At 31.9% G+C, this 22,996-nt stretch overlaps 1 protein-coding gene across 1 annotated transcript in view; it reads left to right on the top strand.

Annotated features, from left to right (window-relative positions):
* The window catches only part of LOC138316431 (spidroin-1-like), a 66,324-nt gene extending 43,328 nt beyond the window's left edge, over positions 1–22,996 (top strand). The window contains exons 2-8 of the mRNA XM_069258125.1: positions 15,060–15,159; positions 16,190–16,342; positions 16,949–17,112; positions 17,573–17,665; positions 18,259–18,331; positions 18,905–19,053; positions 20,442–22,996. Of these exons, the coding sequence (XP_069114226.1) occupies positions 15,060–15,159; positions 16,190–16,342; positions 16,949–17,112; positions 17,573–17,665; positions 18,259–18,331; positions 18,905–19,053; positions 20,442–20,552 (843 nt within the window). The 3' untranslated portion in view covers positions 20,553–22,996. The remainder of the gene's footprint in view (positions 1–15,059; positions 15,160–16,189; positions 16,343–16,948; positions 17,113–17,572; positions 17,666–18,258; positions 18,332–18,904; positions 19,054–20,441) is intronic.

The raw sequence follows: 22,996 nt of genomic DNA, 5'->3' as shown, positions 1-22,996 counted from the left end.
ATGCAGAGTGAGTTGATGTTGTGATAAAATTCTGTGCCAGGTAAATCAAAATGAAAGTTGTTTATATGTTTCGTTTCTGTCCATATTTAAGCATGTCTTTAACACGTAGAAGAAATTTATGACGCAATTTGCATATTTTAAAGACGAAGAACGTGGGTTTATGTTTTAAAAGTCACCAAATTGGCCCATGAAAGAATTGATTCCTTGAAAAATTTGGAATTCTTCCATGGGTAATGGATTCTGAACGTAAAGTTGATCTCGTTTATTACTTAGAGTAGAGTCTGTTACATAAAATGAAAATGAAGCCAAGTATATAAAAATTAAAACTACATCATGTTCTAATATACTTATACGTATCGAGCATGTTGGTACTTGAACGAGTGACTCTCCTCTTATCAGGCTGATGTAACAAGGAAGGGATATCTTTAAAATAATCAATCTTCCAATGACATTTACGTCTTCTCTGTCCACCAGAACCTACAGTTGCTAACACTTGGTGAACTGTATCAAGGGTATACATGTATTTTTCTAAAATCATTTTATGTATTTTTATGATGTTCTGCTAATTACTTTCGCGATTTACTTAATCATACATCTTCTGTAAAGTTGCGTTTTCCAAAACACCTGATTCGGGATGTATGTTGTATTCTCTCATACCTACGGGTGTAATATTGGCTGGTCTACGGCAATACACTCATGTCGCCACAGCGTCAACAAAATTACTAATTTCTCGGATTAATTTTTAACATTTTTTAAAAGATACAAACAATAGATTTGTGTTGAAAATATCACGCAATCATCATGCATGGAGAAATGATTTGCATTCAGTGATTTTTTTCGAATTCATTTCAAAATAGCGGAAAGTCGTAGTAGTAAATTAAAGCGGCAATTAAATGTCGATGTATGGGAGAAAAATACTCTTTCATAAGTGGATATGAAGGATAGGGATATTCTACCCTCGGGATCACAAAAATCGCAAAAAGCCTGGGGTATTACAACATTTTGTGACCCTCGAGTAGAATATCCCTATCCTTCATATCCACATATGAAAGAGTCTTATTTTACGCCTATGTCGTTAGTGAGATTATTCGGCTTTTCTTTTGGACTACGAATGTTTTTTTTTGTAAGTTGCTGTCTTAAATATAGTTTAAAAACACACACACACAATCATTCGGTGCAGGTTTGATTTATTTATCTGTCTGAATGTCCGTTCGATCGTCGAAAGTAGAATAAACCGTTTTTGCCTATGATAATATATGTTTGCCTAATTGTATACGTCTCACTCAAGCGTCTAACTGTCTAACTGTCTGACTGTCGGTCGGTGTGCCTCAATGTGTCCCTACCAATGAACTGTTATACAGTTGAATACAGACTATAGAACAGAGAAAGTTAGAAAGCTGTCTGGTGTATTGCATGTAAGTTTGTTTTGTTACGCACAAGATGTTGAATCTTGGTATAAATGAGGACTCCTCACGGCAGGATTCAGTACAGAATTTACTCTGAAAGGAACAACAAGAACATCGCTGCTGATTATCCTAACCGGCAATCTTGAGATAACATTTCAATTGTGTTGTTTCCTCGGCGAATACAATTACTTTCAATCTCATTAATTATATAAAGAATCCGGCAATATAAATTCTATTTTAGGAAGAGAAAATCATTAGAAGAATGTTACATTGATAAAGCGATAGAGGTGCGCTAACACGTGTTTCTTCTTCAAAAACAAAGACAGTTATGCCCAAACGTTACAAAGGCTAAATTTTTTGTTTTTATAGATGAAATTCTATCCTTGTAATAAGTTTTTACAACACACTCATTCGTGATGGTCACTTCAGCTTCTATAGCTAAGTGGTTATGGTGTCCTCATATACTACCACAAACATTTCATCTCTCGGGGTTTTGTGTCCGAATACCTCGCGTGACAGTTGCCAGGTACTGACTGCTGGTCAGTGTTTTTGCTCTGGCCTCGCATCCAAGTCTTAAATCTGGCTCGACAAAATGACCCTTGATATTAATAGGAAGCTGTGTAATTATATGTCATTTGTCTGTTAATAAAAGTGAAGTTCTAATATAATTTATAAATATTCAATATATCTTAAACACATCATATTAAACTATGCTTCCGGTCATGCGTATTCACCACTTCCTACATTAGATGTTTTTATGAAATAATAATTATTTTCAAACATTTATCACATTTATAGATACCCTAGCTTCCTATTACCCCAACATCAAACATAAAACTGTATGGCAAAATTGAGTTCATAAAGGTTAATCGTAAATGTAAATATAAACATTAAACTATCTTCCTACCGAATCTATTGTCTATGCATATGCCAGAAAATTGCAGACAATCAATTCATAATGCGCTTGCGCTTGTATAAGTGATATTCTATAGAGATTATATATTCAACAAGAAGATAGGTTAATGCTTAAATATATTGCTTTGCGAAAGCTTTTAATATTGTTTTTATTTTTTTTTTTTTATGTATTTATTGCAATACACAAAAGTAGGTAGCTATCTATGAGTTGAGAATGATAAGTCATAGAAAAAAAAACTGTGGAATATTATAAGACTCTTTCATAAGTGGATATGAAGGATAGGGATATTCTACCCGAGGGTCACAAAATGTAGTAAAACCCGAGGCTTGCCGAGGGTTTTGCAACATTTTGTGATCCCGAGGGTAGAATATCCCTATCCTTCATATCCACTTATGAAAGAGTATTTTTCTTTCATACCTCGACGTTTTATTGCAATTTTACAACTATAATATCCCACCATTTTGAAATAAATTCGAAGAAATCCACGACTGGAAGTCAATTTTCCATACATGAAAAATAACGTGATATTTTCAACACAAATTCCGTTGCTTGCATCTTTTATAGTAAAACCAGTCAATTTTGTGAGAAAAAAAATGTTGAAATTTTTTACCGAGCATATAGAGATTTTGTTGACGTCATGACGTCACGAGGCTTTATTGCATGGGTAGCCATGCAATACAGCCTCAGGCGACATGAATGTATTGCCTTAGACCAGCGAGTATTACACGTGTAGGTATGAAAGAAAAGAATATATAGCATGGTTAAGCATGATTTAGCATTGATATAGTATCATGAAGTTCACAGGTGAAGTGGTTTTGTTTTTCCCGGGTTGACTTTAAATGAAAATATAACAGAAACTACCGTTATAAGTGATTCAACTTGTTTTCTAAAATACATTAGCGATAAGTAGTCAAAGTTTAGTTAACTTGTCAAAATCAGCGTTGATATCTCTTAAACCATTCAAACCAATTTCCGTACATTTTCACACATAGAAAATTTTGAAAACTCTCTAACCAATATATTGTCAATTTGAAGCAAACAAAAATAAGCATTTATATGTTTTATTTTATAAATTATTTAGTTTTTGTTATTTGCTGATCAAGCTGTACATAGTGGGTATAACATTCTGAATACATGCTACTTTAACCGTCGAATTAACTTAATCCGTCTTTTTTTCGGATTACGCTCTGTTCGCATGAACTTATGTCATTTTTGTAAACTTGCAAATGTCAAAGTGATCTGAATAATAGCCCGTTAAGTAAATAGAGATTTAATACATGTGTAACCTCCAGGTTCTTAGGTGTTAGAAAGCTACTGACGTCATAAAAATACAATTTAATTCGAGTAATTGACGAACATGGTTGTTTTCTCTTTTACGTATTACAATAGCATGTCGTGAAAAGTCACACTAAAGCAAATGGGGATTTGATGTTTACGTATGAGCTTCTACATTACATAATGCATAGGTAAATATAATTCACAATGCAATATTGAGAAATATGTTTTTTGTTTGTACAAGTTGAAATGCGTCGTGGTAGTTACACGTTTATCAAGTGTGGGCATCGAATTAAATTTGGATAAAAAAGACGATAAAAAAGACGATAAGAAGAAGAAAAGAAAAAGACAGTGCGGTTTGCACCTGGTATCGATGATGGCACTATACCTAATTAATGAGAGCTAGACATTTACTTTTAGTTTTTCAATTGGTAAATAAGATAATAATAACGAAAGCATTAGGAAAGGTTTAATATACCATAGGTACAATATATATCCATGCCGGTGTGAATGAACAAGTGGATCACAAATCCACCAAACCTAGACTTTGTTTAAGCTATTTTTTACCATCCATACTAATCTTCCTTTGATCATGCATGGTTAGCTTTGTTTGAAGACACATACATACAATATACATTTTTGAGAATATGTTGGGTTTTTTTAAATTTTTTAAGATGCTCCATCGCCGACAGACCATAAACGATACTCATCATTTGAACAATAATTGGTGTTTAATCGTATATATATATATATATATATATATATATATGTCTAATTAACACAAAAAAATAATATGAAATAATTCATTTTGCTTTTGGTGTATGCGCAATCAGAACTTCATTTAATATAGGACATTGTGCCATGGAAATTATTCGGGATGCAATTCATTATTTTTAATAGTTTTATCTTGTAGTAAAATAAGAAGCTCAAACTTCGCTGTGGTGGTAATTGTGTAAAATAAGTAAATTTTGCAACTGAAGACAAATAATTTATCGTCTGATCCTGTTTTTGATAGGAAAAAGTACCATTCCTTAGCGGTGGAGCACCTTTAAACATACTTAATAACATGAATTTGAATATTTACATAAGACATCATGTTGTAAGTTAAACATTATTTCTAATGTTTGCTTTTAATTTTACAAAATCAATTTCACTTTCACTGACCGGAACTAAAAGTTCACACAAAATTCTCATAAAATAATGTCTTTTGAATAAAAGAATCCTTGTTATTTTCTATGAAAAATAATTTGAAATGATTATGCTGAGGTGTATTAAAGGTATTATTTGACACGTGTCACTCGGTACACTAATTGTTTGACAGGTGGGATATATACAATGAATTTCTAATCTGGATTAACGATTTACAAGAGCTGGTGTATGCTTACCAAATATGAACATATTTCTGGTAAGATGTACATATGTATCTTGAATTTTAAAAACAAAATGATAAAGTCATATTTCATTCAAAGTTGATTCAAATGTGTCTGTGTTCCTCATATTAAGATATGACGACATGATGGTTCCCATTGGATAGAATTAAACAGAGTTCTTACAACATTGATCAGATAACATTCATCATGTACATTTTTGTTATTCAAAATAGTTCTGGATATAATTCCTTACACTAAATGTTTGTTATTTTTTGGATATATGAATGAGTTAAGGAAACTTTGCTCATTTAATAATGCTTTCTTACGGAAAATTTGTCAAACGTTAGGGAACATTATACTTTAATGATGTTTGATGGAGGGTGAGTGTGTGTATTTTACGTAAATCTGTGCGCTATATGTGTGCAATCTTAATGCATGTAAACAAAAATTGGAAAAATGAAACAATTATAAAAAGGAAGGAAGACATACATTACAAATATGTGTAATGTATATGTGTGCCATCTTTTAAAATATATATAATTATGAATAGACAAATTCGTTGGAAATATCTTAACTTAAGGAATACAGATTAAACTTGGCCTACATTTATTGATCAATAACGAGTAATGAACTGATATGGTGGCAAGAATTTTTCTCTGGACATACTAATGCATCATGATGCATTGCTGGGAGCATTGCCTAGTATAAGTTAGTAATTGAAAATCGCTTTGTAAATTAGAGAGGCATTTCACCGACACAAAGATATCTAAAATGCATTTGTACATAAAAGTATTGATAATATTATGTAAATGCATGTTACAAGAATGTACATTCTCAGCGCTGCACCGAAAGCTTTTAGCTTGTCCGTCACGAGCGCGCGAGCTTACGAGTGCAATAATTGCAACGACCTAATCGACAGGAAATATTTAATGGGAAATGTATGTTTCACACTGAAAGAAGTTTGCATCTCTTTAAAAACGCGTATAGAACACATTCAATGTAATTTATTTCAAATAATGCATTCGAGAAAAACTGGTTGAAGCAATCAGTTGAATTCGTTCCGCCAGCCTTTCTACCGACGGTGGGATATTTATTCAATCTACATTCACACAGACCTCAGATAAAATGCCAGGGTTAAAAGATCGCGCCGTTTTATAATATAACATAATGCATTTAAATCTGCTGAAAAATCGGGAGAGTTTTGCGTCTCCGGTGAAACATACATAAGACTATCACACATTGTGGGTAACAATTAAGTAGTAAATAGCCCATGTTTTATCAAAAGGAATGGAATGCATTGAGATACAATAACCAAAAAGTGACAATTAAATTGATTTGTTTACAAAAACATAAATCAAACATGAAATATCTCCGTCTGGTAAGGCGAAAATACATCATCATTAATTATCGTCAGCATAAAAGTAGGCTTAGGATTTCCCTACAATTAACCAGCATCAAATACTCATTTTGAATAAGTTCTTTTTAGTCCGGTGGAACATTTGATGACCACAGTATTCAAACAACACTGTCGGGCTAAGTGGGACTTGTGACGAAGCAGCTATAAAATGAAATCTGATTCATTTCTGCGTTCTTTCTTGTTTGACATGACGATACAACAATGCTGATGGATTTTGAAGTCCATGGTGTTAAGCACCATACACTCCTTTTCATTCCATAAGCCATATGGTTACACATATGCACCGTCTATATTAGTCTAGTCACTTAAGCTTGCTGATAGGTATTGAAATTACCTTATTTTAATTTGCTATTCCTTTTTCCGTACATATTGCATACGGATCATTGATTGCATGTATAAAATTGTTTGATCATTATGGTTTTGCAAGGCAATTTGTTTCCTTTTAACTGTTTTCTTCTATGTTGTGTTTGTTTGTTTCGTTTTTGTTTGTGTTTTCGCTTTACTTTTTCTTCTAAGTTCCCTACCGCTGCCGTTATTACAGTCAATCTTTCAAAACGTATAGGGGTCCATGAGTGCTGATGGTTTCTAATGTTCTGGCACTTGTCTGTTACTACTTGGGATAATTTTAATGTTGGTTTACAGTTGGGAAATAAGACTATCACCGATCAATCCTTCGTGTTCCGTGCAAGCGGAAGGGAAATAACTCGCATATGTATGTACACCTTAATCATCAACAGCACAGGTATCACAAATAGTATAAAATGTCAAGAATGTGACCTGAATGTGACATTCAGAGAGCGCCACTGGACGGTTGTACTTAAAATAGATATCAACATATGATGACTCGAATTTCTGCTTTGCTATAAATTAATAAAAGGAAAATGATGCTCACAAGCTGTCACGTTTTTGAGTGATGCTAATTAATATATTACTCAACACAAAGTTAAGTAATCATTCTGTGTCCGGACGTCTGTCAAGTGACAAAATATAAACGCTGAAATAAATTAATTGTCAGAAACGTGATATCAATTTATCATGCAGAAATAATCCCTTTTCTATGGATTTGATATGACTGAGATATACCTTGACAGATAGATAGATGATTTATATTTCCTCATTTTAATGAAATTACAAACATTTGTTTCATTAGTCTGGTTCTCGATATGTTGTTTGGGTTGTGTATTCAATCTTTGTCATGAAATTTCATATCATGCATGAATAATGTTGAATGAAATCAGCATCATAAATAAGGTTTTTTGTTAACATGGATTCGGGACTGTTACCCCGAGCAAAACGCTTGCTTTCTAGTTGGAATAGCACTGATTTCTGATTTCTAGTTATGTCAATACAAAAATCATAAGTTTATAATTATATCACTTTGGTTTTGTCTTGCACGTTATGTGTTTTGAAATCAAAATTCACATTTAAGCCCATGGTAGAAGTTTTTAGTGATTTAAGCACTGTAAATGGAACCCGGTTTTTACTCCAATTTTACATGTACATTGCGACAATATATCATTTATTTATTGGAATCCAACATAATATTTTCGTATTTATTAGTATTAGACTACTTCACGACAATACGGAATGAGAATGCAAAAAAGGAAAGTTTTAGCTGAATAGTCTTACTTTATTTCATTTTTAAATAATATTATTTTAACATGAACATCTGACATTGAAACAAACTTATATGCTGATGAATATATTCAAACTTTGTGGGAATTACAGTTTTACCGACATTTACAACTGAATTTAACCTTGTTTTCTTTTTCTAATTAAAGAAAGATTTTTTGACTAGCTGTCCAACAGTACTTGTAGTAGAAGATTACTAAAATATTCGATTGTAAATATTATTGTGTGGTTATCAACGGTGGTAAATTCAGAAACTTCCTTTTTGAGGATATGTTAATTGAAATACATGGAGCTCTTCCCCTAGGCCTGTTTTCGCCTGCGTGGTACCTGTCGCTGTCGAAAATAGATCAGTAATACTAATTCACCTTCACCAGTGTTATTACCATCCTCAGAAAGGGTGGACTGCAGTTTGGTTACTCAAATACATATAAAAAATCATAATTACCTATCTTGTATCAACTACATATTAAGATTAAATCAGTAATACATTCACATTGTACGTAACAGTAAACAACTAAAAATGTCGAGATGCTCAAAACTTAGTCGAAGATAGTAGTTTGATATTGCAATGGTTGGTCATGGACAAAGGAAACTCAGGCTACTCCAGTTGTGCCAGGTTGTTCAGTATAAATGAAATACTGGAAAACCTGGCAAGTTGATAGATAATGGAATATTTTAGAATTTGTAATTTGGAAAACCTGGCAAGTTGAAAGATAATGGAATATTTTAGAATTTGTAATTTGTCCTTGTTTTACAAGGAGTTATATGATCTTGACTTCATAATTGGCATTAAACCGTGTTTCGCCGAATTGTCCCTTTAACAACTGGATATGCATGTATCTAAATTATTAAAATATCAAACTCATTGTATTTTTTTCTAATGACCTATCTAAAAGAGATTTCTGATGTAGAGTTACTTTCTATTGATGTCATTATTTCCTCGACAGAAATATAAGTACTTTATGGAAATAGTAGTATAGAACAATAATGGTGATGCTAAAATATTATTAATCTATATCGTATACTTAGAACAATGTGCAATGACGTCATCAAATTATATCAAACATTTAGTGAATCATTAAGTTTAAACCACAGATTACCGATGTCACTTCACGTTTTCAAATATTAATTTCATATTTCAATTAAAGACATCAATAGACACCGCTTGTGATTTTACGTTGGTCGTCAATTTGTCACAGTTCTCTGTAGTTCACAGCATTAGTCGTCATTTCCCTGACAAATATCAATATTTAATTTCAAATGTGTGATTAATATCAAATGCTTGTCATATACGCCCGAAATCATCAGGGAGATACAAAATATACATAAGAGAAAATAAATATCATCTAATAATCATTTATTCAATCAGTAAATTTTATCAGCTTTTTTTAATATAGGATTTGTCATAACCTTTTTTTCATAATGTACTTGTACGTTATTAAGATGAAACTTCAACATTTTAAAGTGTGTTAATGTTAAAATTATATTGTGGAATAAAACAATCTTACTGGTGATATACATTTGTATTTTCTGTAAAGTTTGTCGTAAACGTTACTTGATATTAGTATAAAATTGAATATACAGTGATAACATTTCGATTAAATGCATAAATAAGCGGTGAATACATGGCAAACATCTTAAATCTTGACCTTAATCGATCCGTTTTTTCTTTTGTGAAGATGAAATGATATCGTGTTTTTTTTCACTCATCAATCAATAGATCGATAAATAAAACAAAATCAATAAAGTTAACAATCAATCAATGAAATATACATGCACGTGCAAATAATGATATGATGGATGTATTCTTATTACAATGTTATACATATAATTAAACAATGCGGTTTTACATTTTGGTCACGTGCATTAAATGGTCATAATCGTGACATTTCTTTGGTATACAGTTTCTAAATAAAATCGAAGGTGTCTAAGTTTTAGTTTTTTACAATATTTATTCAATAAATAAATATGTCATTTTTATATCTCAATTGTTTTTTTAAGAACATCACTCCGTCAACGTCGTAAATAAAATTTATTCAAATTATTAATTAATGCAATGGTACTTTAACAGTTGACAGTCAAACTTTTTTTTCTTTTTCCATATTTACATAATAAATTACAATCAATCATACTGCAATTATATCGCGAATGCTGTAAAAACGAATCTTCATCTACATGTAAAATAGCTGTGGTACAGTATTTTCTATTTTAATTATGAAATTAATATGATATAATAACAAATCATTACAATTCTGTTGCATGAGATTTTTGACAGACCATTATGTAGTATCAGTGCGTTTTGATTTATTGTTGTAGAGTATCTTACATACAGCAAAACGCAAAGATTGGTGTAGCAAATCGCAGATTATTTTATTTTATTTTATTTAGTATTATTAAGTAAAATTATTATTCTTTGTTTTGTTTTCTCCGAATTTTCCATAAGTTGACATAATGGACCAAGAAAAACTGGTGTCATAATATAATATGATACATCTCATTGATACTTCAACCTCACAATGTAATCTTACACAGATGGCAAAGGATGTCAATGGTTGTTTCTGGTGTGTCTCAAACAAAATCAAAATAAATATCTACTCCTACATAGATCGACGATTATTAATTTTTGTACGGGAACATATACCTTGAAGATAAATTGTAATACTAACATTTACAATGTTGACAATGTCTTTTTTTCACCAACTGATCCGCAAAAGGCTCATGATACGATGATAACAAACCTGCGTTTTCCTATTGTCTTATACTACTGTGAAAGATAATTGAAGTCTACAACTCAGTCGCTATTTTCGTAATGCTAAACTACAAGCCTGCATAATGATCAAATATTTATCGAGCGTATATATTTTATACTTTTGTCACAATTGTGTATGCATAAATCATTTTATTGAAATCACACACCTATATAATGAATAAGATTGCTTGCTATTTTTATATAAATTAAACATTTCATATTATTTAATGTCATCCGTAGTGTAATAATGTATTAAAATAAAACTTTTATTCTGTTTTCCTAGCTGCACTTTTCTTTTGCTGTCGCATACAAGGGCAACATAATGCATAGGCCTCATATCGTAATTTGTCTTAAGAACTTTTTATCATCAAATCCTAATTTTGGATCCTCGATATTTCATATCATCTTGTCTATCTCAAAGGAAAATATTATAATTGTGGTTTCTCTGTTTTTTGCATATGTCGGTAAAGATCTTTTCTGTGATCAGGACGTAATGAAATCTTATATAAAGTTTGCATTTACCAAATGAACTAACAGTGGTTGATTTGTCGGTGAGAGCGCATTCGACTCTGTTTAAAGATACATTTCAGAATAAAACAAAACCAAGTACGCCCTCACTAGCATCAAAAATATAATGATGATAAGTAATCGTTATTGTCATACAGAAAACAAAAGGCTGCCAACCGGTTATATTGTGTTCCAGATCAGAACAGAAAGGTTTTGGACTAAAAGAAATTAGTATATTTTAACTTCAAAAATTTTATTTTTGAAGTGACTAATACTGTTAAGCAACTTATATTCGCGGTGATTTAATATCGCGTTTTCATACTTACTGACTCTTTTGCTGGATTTGTATTTTCGCAATTTAGACTGGTATGACTCTACCTTGACTTTACTGTACATATTGTCGCGGCGATGAAAATTCTTGATTTCTTACTTTGCTTTATGAAAAAAATACACGATATTTAATGAAAATTGGTTTACAATATCTCAAAATGTTGATGAAGACTACAGGTTAAGAAAGTTTTTCAAGGAGAAGCAAAATATATTCATTTTCTCGTAACTTTCTATTTTTCTATCCCCCGTATAGCAGATGGAATATACATAGTTATGAACAAGTTTCCATATAACAAACCTGACAGCGTTAATATGACGTAAGACAAGTTGTCAGTCACTGTTACTAATGAGAAACATATATTTCCTCATTTAAACTTAATTAATGACTCAAAATCACTTCCAGTCGAAATGATACTAAATCAGCAATTAAAAAGAACACAAATGCAGATGATCTTAGAAATCTGTCAATCAAAAATGAATTAATTAGATTATTTGATGAAGCTATATAAGCTTGTATGATGTTCATTTTTCTGCATTCTTATTTGGTATTTTCTTTGATGAGCTTGTGTTGGAGATATTATAGAGGATTACTTTATTACTTGAGCAAGATGTTGAAGAATAAAATGGCCATGTTGTTGCTGATGCAACTGAAGAGTCTGATAGAGCACGGAGGACACAACTGGGAAAAGAACGCACTGAAAACGATCGAACAGGTTACATTTATATATTTCATTTTTAACTCGAAAACCTTTATCTTCTTTTTTTTCTATGAAGTTTGGAAAAAGGATTTGAAGGCAAAGTTGCTTTGAAGCACAGTGTGCGTTTTCTTGTTTTCTAAATTCAAATAATGTCTTTCAACACTACTCATATGTCTTTCAACACTACTCATATATTATTACTGTTATAGATTTAGGAATATTCAGCATTGCATTCAAAATTTTGAAGGTAGCGAATTTTTTGTTACTTACTTGTGTTTTATTGTCTGTCATTATATGGGTAATTTAAGTTCTAACATTAAATACAAAAACCGCTCTGGTAATATCCCATCCCGATAAATCACTATTGGAGAAATATTAGTAAAAGTTTTTTTCGACTTATATTGAACGCATTCTTAGTGCGGGCATTTGTAAGCATACCTAAATGAATCATTTACTCGGTGCATTAACAATAGATCAGCTTCTTTCAACTTAAATTGTATTCAAGTACGTAGTTTTGAATAATTTTACGCCAGCCATTTGGTAACCTTTTGATGTTTATGATGTTTTTCCGATCTATTTTTTCAATTTATATTAAATTTTTAATTTGTTCATTATTTTAACTTTATTCTGAAGCCATTCCATACTTGTTTTACAACGTTCGTTATAAATATTATTATAGATATTATCATAAATTGTATGAGGTATACCCCATCAGCAAGATATAAGCCTATTTATTCCTTTATTTTTTGCAGCTAATATCTTTCATTTAAGTTCTGAAAATTGATTACAATAAAAATAAAGATCATGTATGGTCCTTAATGACATCTTTCCTATTCAGAATTTTTTTTCTTAAATAGATTGAGTTATCATACAGAAACTAAATCACAAACTTTAATCAAAACTGTTAAGAAACTTTTGACAGATTTTTTTTTTCAAAATTGAATGTCTCTGGAAACTTCGTATAACTAAAAAACATTGATAGTTTGTATTAGTCATCGATTAGTTTTTAAATCGTTATTTTAAATACACGCCCACTCAGAGACTTGTGTAGTTTATTTTTTATTTAATCTTCCAAGGTTAATTTGCCACATTTGATATAAAATTATGTAAGTGCTACGCATCTATGTCGTCTGCTTCGCCGTAAGTGACAACTTACAATACAAGCGTTCCTGTGATGTTTCGGTGACATCGACCCGACGCTTGTCATAAGTCAGAATCCATTATAGTGTCTTCTTGTATCGTTATATCTTGAGCACAATTTCCTTTTCTAGTATAAACTTGGATAAACGACAGCAGAAAGTAATATTATGTTTCCTTTTCAAACGAAACGTAAAGTTTGAGAAGTTCTGTAAAACCTGGCCGCTGCCAATAGCTAGATTGTAATATTCAATAACAAAGACATGGAATTAATATCAATTGCATATGGGGACTAATACGCCCTTCTGAAATTTTCTCATGTTGTTGTCATCTTAAAACGTGTAAAATAATCTCGATATAAAATAGCCATCTTTCACGTTTTCATGTTAATCATGTAAATATTAATAATATTCATTATCTAATGCATGTCTTTAATATATATCTGTTATTCAATTATTATTATCAAAAATGAATAATTTCATTCTGTCATCACCACGAAGAATTATGCCAAATCCCAAAAAGGCAATGAAAGTCATACACTAATTAAGAATAGTAGAGAAAAGAAACTATTGTTTGACCATTTGAATCATTAACAGTCTTTGACAAACTTTGTATGCTCCCCAATTACGTATTATGTCTCTCAAGGTCTTCAACAATATCAATATACATTTTCAATAAATTATAATAAGACTAATAAGATATATATTTAAAAGGCACGTTATATCAGGTTCTTTTTTAACACTTGCATATTTATCTTGCATAAATTAAAAACAAATGCATAAAGATGGCAAACACACAAAAAAGTTGTATTTAAACATTTATAGTATTATATCTTTTGTTATAAAAGTTTATGATAATTTCTTACATAACTCGTCTGAATCGCCAAAATTGAAAAACCAACATTTATATTTGCATAGCCTGAATTAAAATATCCTATGAGTAATCAACTGTAGATTTCCATCCGGGCTAGAATTAATAGGCTGTGTTGTAGACTTGGACCTGAATTCTGACCCGGTCAAGGGTTCTCGTGTCCGTCTGTCAGACTTCAGAAAGACACGGTGACATGACACTAGACGGTTGACAGGAAACGCTCCCACTAGGAGAATCAGGATATATATATAAAGATTTAAACACAAAACTATAGTTCAAAGCATTAGTTTCCATGCTAGTGACCAGAGTTAAGGAACTGTAGTTTATAATGCTTATTATATTATTTCTTAGTTTATATAAATAATGGGCACTGTATTTTGGAAATCTAGCTGCGAAATATGTCCGAGATCTGCGCCAGTTTAAAGACAAAATGCAAGCTACGATTTGTTCTTTCGTCAGGAAATGGACATAAGAAACTGCTCAACGTATACGCGTTACTTTAGATTTTACCACAGATCGCTGGAGATCAACTTCCTTTTTAATAGCCCATGACGTGCGATCCAAGACGACGAAAATAGTCCCAGAAGCGTCATCTTCTTATACATCGTGTCGTCTGAAAGAACAATAACTTTAGATCAACCAAACGTTTTGCGCTTGTCCTACATCCAATCTCCCACGATTCTTAAGTTATGGATAGGAGTATTATCACGATGAATACCTTGCTCAGTGTTGTGTTCATTTTCTTGCTACAGTTACAATCCGGCAATAGTAGTACTGTGGTGAGAGTAATCCCAGACAAAATGGAGGTCCACTCGGACGAAATGTTCTCATACGATGCTACAGCAAGAACAGGTATGTAATGCACGAAAAATTAAACTAAACTTTCTCCATATGGCGTCATAGCACATATATCACAAGTAATTTGACATACACGATTGGTGTCGTTAGTAAAGCAGAAAATGCTTGCTATTCCGGAGCACTTGGTTCTTTTGTTCAAAGTACATGGTTTTTTCTGATTTTGGTTTATCTGTAAATATTTTGAGAATTATTAGTCAAAAAGGTCTACACCAAAGTGCACATTATGTATTTTACGAGTCAGGTTTTATGGCTAATGTTAAAAATATTCTACACAAATAATATGTTCATCACATGGTTCTTCCTACTAATATCATTATAAAATATTTAATTGTATCACATTTTGATATTCCTATTAAAACTAAGATTTTTCCCGAAACAAAATATTGACTCTAGCCAATGAAAACTACAATATGGTTGTCTTTCAAAGTTATCATACAATAATGACCTCAAATGCACAATAATCTGAAGTGTTGTGTTATAGTGGACGACCACAGATAATTAAATTCTAACTTAATCGTGAGTTAGCTGTATCTCCTAGCACTTCTTAGGAATCTTAGTTTTACAAAAATCTTAGATTTATAGATAACAATGTAGCTAAATACATGTACATATATTCGTTAGTTTGTTTCCATATGTGCTACTTAGATATACAAAGAGATGGGATACTGGTTAAGGTGTCCCATCGGCATTCTATCATTTGCACCTCACTGCTAAATTTCGAGGTCAAAGCCCTTGTATGACAGAGTCAGTAGATAATGAGCATAGGTCGCTGCATATTCTCAGAGCACTTAGTCTTTCATAACTGATTGATTGTTTGAAAATAAATAAATAAACTAGTACTACAGTTATGATGAAAGTTGGAATATTCATGATTTACAGTGCGGCTGGTGTTTTAAAACATTCGATTTTGCGTTTGCGTGAGTATAATTTAAGTGTCACATAGTTTGTTATTAGTGCACAATAAATCGGACAATGTATAGCGCATTTCTTTATTCAATCATGTTTTACTTATATTCTTACATAGGTCCTACTAAATGGCCAAACTTCTGGCCTGAATGTGGCAAGGAGACCCAATCCCCGGTAAATATCAACAACAGTATGGTACAGGGAGACAAACGATACCAGATACAGTTCAGTGACGAATTCAGGAAGATGTCTGGGGACCTTGTCAATAACGGTACGTATGGAATCCTAATTTGGTAGGTTAATCACAAGCGTAGGTAGGATCAGTTATCTCACAAATCATTGGTGTCCTAGACTTACAGCAAATGCTGTAGTACTACAGCAGTTAATGTTGTGCTTAAGAAATGTAAATATTGTGGTTGAGTACAAGGAACTTTGTATATGTATGTTTTGTAGTTTGAAAATTCTTATCAATTTTGTATAATTTGATGTATAATAAAAGCAAAGACAAAGATTTTATAATCAGACCCCAGGGTCATGAAACAAGTTCAAAACTGTCTTAAATTTAGACTTATTCAATCAAAGATGTTCTTACAAAAAGTTACGTCATTTTTGATTGGCCAAGTCTAAACCTAAGTCTAAAATTGTTTCATGATCCTGGAGCCTATTGCAATAATTATATCCTCTTTAGAATTAAGCAGTATCGATTTCATTTTAACCTGTGGTCTTCATTTAGGTATTCCATACACTATATAAACTTTAATTTCGACAATCTAAATAGCTTGAACTATAAGGTATGCTCTAAAAAGAAGTAAGAAGTGATGAACTTTTGTGAAGCAATAGTTTTATAAAAATACCATTCTGATTTGTTTGTTAATAGGTCATGCTCCTACCTTTTATTTTGACCACAAAAGTCGCTTGCTCTTTGGAGCTCCTGGTCTCCCTGATGAAGTATTTGTGTTAGATCAGCTACATTTCCATTTTGGGGATAGGTTTGACACAGGTTCCGAACACGCCATCGACGGTATCAAATTTCCCGTCGAGGTTAGTATAAGTTATCAGAAGCATGGATGCTGTAAATCAACGTTCTTTCGCGGCTTTCAAATTTCGCGATTTCCATTTCAAAAACAAGTTCGCGAAGATTATTATTCGGGGATTTAACAATCGAAAGATAAATCCTATCAATATACATGGTGTAGATATTAATTCGCGGAGCTAAACTTTCGGGAATTTACTTGGATCATGGAATTCACGAATGTAAATCACACGCGAATGAAAATTAATTAACAGTTGGATGATTTACAGTAATTGATTAATCAATGAATGAAAAATAAAACACAACAATGTTATTAAAAAAATCATTCCTTATCGAAATAAAAATCAATAGTACTAAAGAAATCAACACAAGATATAGTTTTTAATATAAAATTCAAAGATATTTCTGTACCAACTAATGTATGTATTTGTCATATTTCTATTGTCTTTATTCGCCCCCTACTGACAGGTTCATTTTGCACACTACAACAGAAGATACGGGAGTTTAAACAACGCCACAAATAAGCCTGACGGAGTGGTAGTCGTGGGTGTATTTATGCAGGTAAGGTTAGGCTTGTAAACCATATCCCTTACTGTGAACGCGAAAATTTACGCAAGGGGAGAATTTTCGATATTTACGCAAAGTTGTTTTTATAGCGAAAAATTCTACTGCTCGTAAAGTTTTGTGAATATATAAATTATGTTACCAAAGATTCCAAAGTTTTAAACATATCGTAAAAATGATACCGACGCAAAATGTCACTTTATTCTTGCATATCGCGAAGTTAAACACTCGCGAAAATATCCATGTGTACAGTATTGGAAATACACATTTTGTCAAAATCACGATGTGGTATAGTTTATAACCGTTATAATTAATTACATTAATCATCCTTGAACTTTTTCAATCACCTGTTCTGCTTCACTGTCTTGGGGTTTTTCTTCACTTGATTGGAAAGAGGTCTTTTGAAATCATTTTGCAGAAGTAAACTGGTAAAGAAGGGCATTTCACGAACAAAATGAATTTTGGGACTTTTGTTTAAATTTGAAGTAATTTCCATATATATGGAGTCCAATACTGACTCCATAAGTCCATACACGACAGACTAAATTTTGGATCATTGATTTACATTTTGTATGTCTGTGTTGGTGTAGGTTGGCTTGGGACCCCCAGGGGAACTGGATACATTTATACAGGATCACATGACGGATATCCTAGTCCCAGACAGTAAGTATTGACCTTCACGTTTAGCTATAAACTAAATTACTCCGGTAATTAAAAAACATTCACAGTTAAAATATACCAATAACATAATATAGTTTTTGCGAGTCGAACATTTCGCAACTGGTTTCAGAGCAAATTGTCTTTTATTTTTTGCGATCTTATTAGATCAGCTGAACTCTCCATCTTATCTAATCTACTTACACATCATTTGTCTATTATTTCAATAGTCTTCAAAAGCCAAAGATAGAATATAATCAGTTATACATAATAGAATAAAAAATATATTTCATTAAGATACTGGCATTATAGTTCCGAAAGTAATCACGCGTTGGTCTATTTAACAAATACTCTTGGTAACAAGTAAAAAATCATAACAACTGCAATACATACTGTTTACTAACGTATTTCTTATTTCAAATTTACAGTATACAAGATAACATTTTATCATAAAAAAATGATGTACACAAATGATGTATAAAAATCAACATGCATAACTGGGATCAATCTGTGTTTAAAGTTGAATTTCTGTGGGCTTTAATTGAAGTTACATATCAAATAATTTGTTTCTGTTCGCAGTGAAGGGTATTCGAGCCTCTGTTAACCCTAGTATAATGATGCCGTACAGTCGGACATTTTATACGTATGAGGGATCTCTAACCACACCGCCGTGTAGTGAGCGCGTCCGGTGGATCGTCATGAAGACACACAAATCCATATCTCTCAGGGTACGTATCTATAACAAACCGATCTCTCAGGGTACTTATCTCAGGGTACTTATCTAAAACAAACCCAGCTTTCAGGGTACTTATCTAAAACAAATCCATCTCTCAGGGTACGTATCTAAAACAAACCCATCTCTCAGGGTACGTATCTAAACAAACCATCTCTCAGGGGACGTTTCTAAAACAAACCCATCTCCCAGGGTCCGTAACTAAAACAAGCCAATCTCTCAAGGTACGTATCTAAAACAAATCCATCTCTCAGGGTACGTATCTAAAACAAACCCATCTTTCATGGTACGTATCTAAAACAAACCCATCTCTCAGGGTACGTATTTTTAACAAACCCATCTCTCAGGGTACTTATCTAAAACAAACTCATCTCTCAGGGTGTGTATTTAAAACAAAGCCATCTCTCAGGGTACGTATCTAAAAACAAACATCTCTCAGGGTACGTATAAAAAACAAACCCATCTCATAGGGTACGTATCTAAAACAAACCCATCTCTCAGGATTCGTATCTAAAACAAACCCATCTCTCAGGGTACGTATTTAAAACAACCCATACCACAAGATACGTATCTCAACCAAACCCATCTCTCAGTGTACGTATAAAAAACAAACCCATCTCATAGGGTACGTGTCTAAAACAAACCCATCTCTCAGGATTCGTATCTAAAACAAACCCATCTCTCAGGGTACGTAAAACAAACAACCCATACCACAAGATACGTATCTAAAACAAACCCATCTCTCAGGGTACTTATCTAAAACAAACCCATCTCTCAGGGTACGTATCTCAACCAAACCCATCTCTTAGGGTACGTATCTAAAACAAACTCATCTCTCAGGGTTCGTATTTAAAACAAATCCATTATTCAGGGTACGTATCTAAAACGAACCTATCTTTCAGTGTAAGTATTTAAAACAAAACCATCTCTTAGGGTACCTATCTAAAACAAACCCATCTCTCATGAGTTTGGCGAATATGCTATTATTGTGATTATATCATTATGTACGAAAAGCAACAAGCAACCCAGGTAAACTACTTAGAACCACTAGGATAGTGTTAAACATAGGTTTTACCATACAGATATCTTTTCCGCATAAAAGTCGTCCGTGATGCTAAAACACGGTAATATAGCACTGTAAAGTTGTTGTTATTCGCGGGAGTATGGGGATGGGGGTTACAAAATTACGTATAGTTCGCTCTATATAGGCGGTCAATGTGATTTCTGCTAATTCAAATATCCGCCAATGAAGTAAAAAGAAATTTAGTAACAAGGATAATCACGATTTTCTCACTGCGAAATTACACAACTCTAAAGTAAACGTTTTGAATTATAAAATTAAATACTAAACTTAATTAGAATTTCTTTGTTTTTACCTTGCAGGCTTATAACCTCCTTCGGAGTTTACGTGATAACAACGGAGAACGAATTGCTAGATACGGAAACTGCCGACCTTTACAAACACTCGGATGCCGTATAGTGGAATCGACCTAAATTATTCACTGAAGAAGAAAAAGTCTTCAAATATGTGTCAGATGCCAAAATATCACTATGAGATACCTTTACAGATTTTAAAATTCTTAAATATTACCATTCTTGAAATTAATATTTTCAATACTATAATAGTGAATTTTGTACGGCATTTTGCTGCATTTTGGCATGGTATGAGGAGAAAATGAGATTATCGATGGAATCATTAAATTTTGGTATAAAGTGTGTTACAAGATGCATTTTACTTTGTGTTTCTTGTAAGAAAGTTAAGAATTTATTTTAAAGATTGGATGGAACTGATAGAAACTCAAAACTGCATTTTAAAATCATGTTATCAAGAAATGTTAGAACACAAAAATGTCTAGGTGATTTTTTTTAATGGATTGTTTAGAATATAGGTTAAGGTCACCTTTGGCAAACAAGAGAAAGAGATAGTATATGTAACTCATATTGCAATATCAAGCTTAAGTTTAATAGACAATATTGTCTTGAACAGATAAGAACATCTTCAACATAATTCTTTACTCATGTATTGACCACGAATTCGATATACAATGTTATTCAAGTTCATAATTTTCAAATTTCAAAATGCGAATCTTTTTGCACAATCGTAATGTAGAAAAAAGTCGATACTATAATATACCATAATATTAAAGAATAATTATTATGTACTTTGTGTAATTTATATAAACAGATGTTTTATTCTTAAATGTTCATATTATTCTGAGAATTCATGAGATATTAAAAAAACAAACAAGTATGCATTAATTATTACAACTTTAAAATGTAAATAATGTAAAAGAATTGCAGAACTCATCAAAATACCTCGAAGTTGCTAATGCAAAAACATATTTATTGATTGAATAATTCTTCCTAATGTAGTAAATACTCTCTGTTTATGTTTACTATTTTAGAGTATTTTATTTTGAATGTTGTGTAATAATGTATATCTACATTGTATATATAAGTGGTGAGTCAGCAGACTCAAAGTAAATAAAACATCAAACTTGATAACTTCAATGTCCGGTTTATCTCGATATTTCAATTTGTCCCAGTGGAATTCGAGATATACAAATATTATTGTACAGACATATACATTGTATAATAATGTAAAGATGTTCCCCATAACTGATACATATAGCGTGCAATGTCACATGCATTACACATAGTTATCGTAATGAGAAATATTTACAGTAGTGCATGAAGGCGGGAGGCAAACACATCTTGTTATCAATGATTCAAATCTACTATTGGCGAACAATAGTTATATAATTGAATGATTTTAGCTCAGGTAAGTATGTAACCAAAGTATTTTGACTATATAATAAGGAACATTTTACGGGTTCGGTGTATTTTTTTCTGTAATTTGCTAAATGTTTTAAAGAAAGTATAGCAGTACCAGACGTAAAGAAACCCAGAAATTATTGCTACCAAAGGTTGGGTACAAGAGTTTATTGGCGACGCATATTTAAATTGAATTATCTATATGTCTTAAAATATTTATTTTCGTGAGGAGTGAGCCCATCTCTGTTGGTAAATTCCTCATGAATGTGTTGAAAATTTCCTACGAATATGACGTCAATATTAAGTCCGTCATCATCGATTCCGGAAGACGTTTGCGAAATTGCATATTCGCAAATGTCTTTTCGAATATACGTTATTTATTTTCGAAAAAAAGTTCGAAATCAAACCGATACAATTGCATATGTTATTAGATAATGTATATCGTTTGTGACATCCATTTTCATAATTTGTTTGTTTACATTTTAAGTAATCTAAACATAAGACATATATATAAAGATCCATTGCATTTCATGTTCAGCTGACAACACTCTGTATTCCAGACAGTACTTAGTATAATTTAGTGCCTTTGGGGAAAGTTGAGTGCTACTGAATGTAATGCTTGAAAGTTATTTATGCCGTATTTTTTATATTCACGAAAAAATATGAGCTTTAAACATATTATTTATTACCAAAAGTATTTTTTGAGTATTGCAGTATTTTCAGTGCATATGTTTTAACTTTACGAGTACAAATGAGAGCTAAAAAGTAATGCCAAAAATAATTTTTATTTACATCTATAGTGAACTGAAATCAGTATATCATCAATGATGAGTCAGTGATTTCTGCAGGTATGTTTCCATATAAACATAAATAAGGCATAAAAAACAACAATTTTACAGTACTTAAATTTTGTGTTGCAACTAACGTTTGTCAGACATCTGAAGCCATATAAATGATTTCCACAGCTTAATTTATCAAACTTTATGGTTTTCAATAGATTAATGAAGAAAAAATAGCATGTCAAAATTTTCGCCTAGTTACGGCACATATAACTTTAATTAGGTCACGAGTCACATCTTTTTTACAAGTGTGAACCGTTTTAACTGTTTTGCTTACATATATAAACATCATTATTCATGTATGAAATAAAAACGTCAAAACAC

This window comes from Argopecten irradians, chromosome 2, assembly GCF_041381155.1.
Source record: "Argopecten irradians isolate NY chromosome 2, Ai_NY, whole genome shotgun sequence".
Lineage (NCBI taxonomy): Eukaryota > Metazoa > Mollusca > Bivalvia > Pectinida > Pectinidae > Argopecten > Argopecten irradians.
Note: the sequence above shows the minus strand (reverse complement) of the source record. Positions and strands in the feature narration are given on the sequence as shown.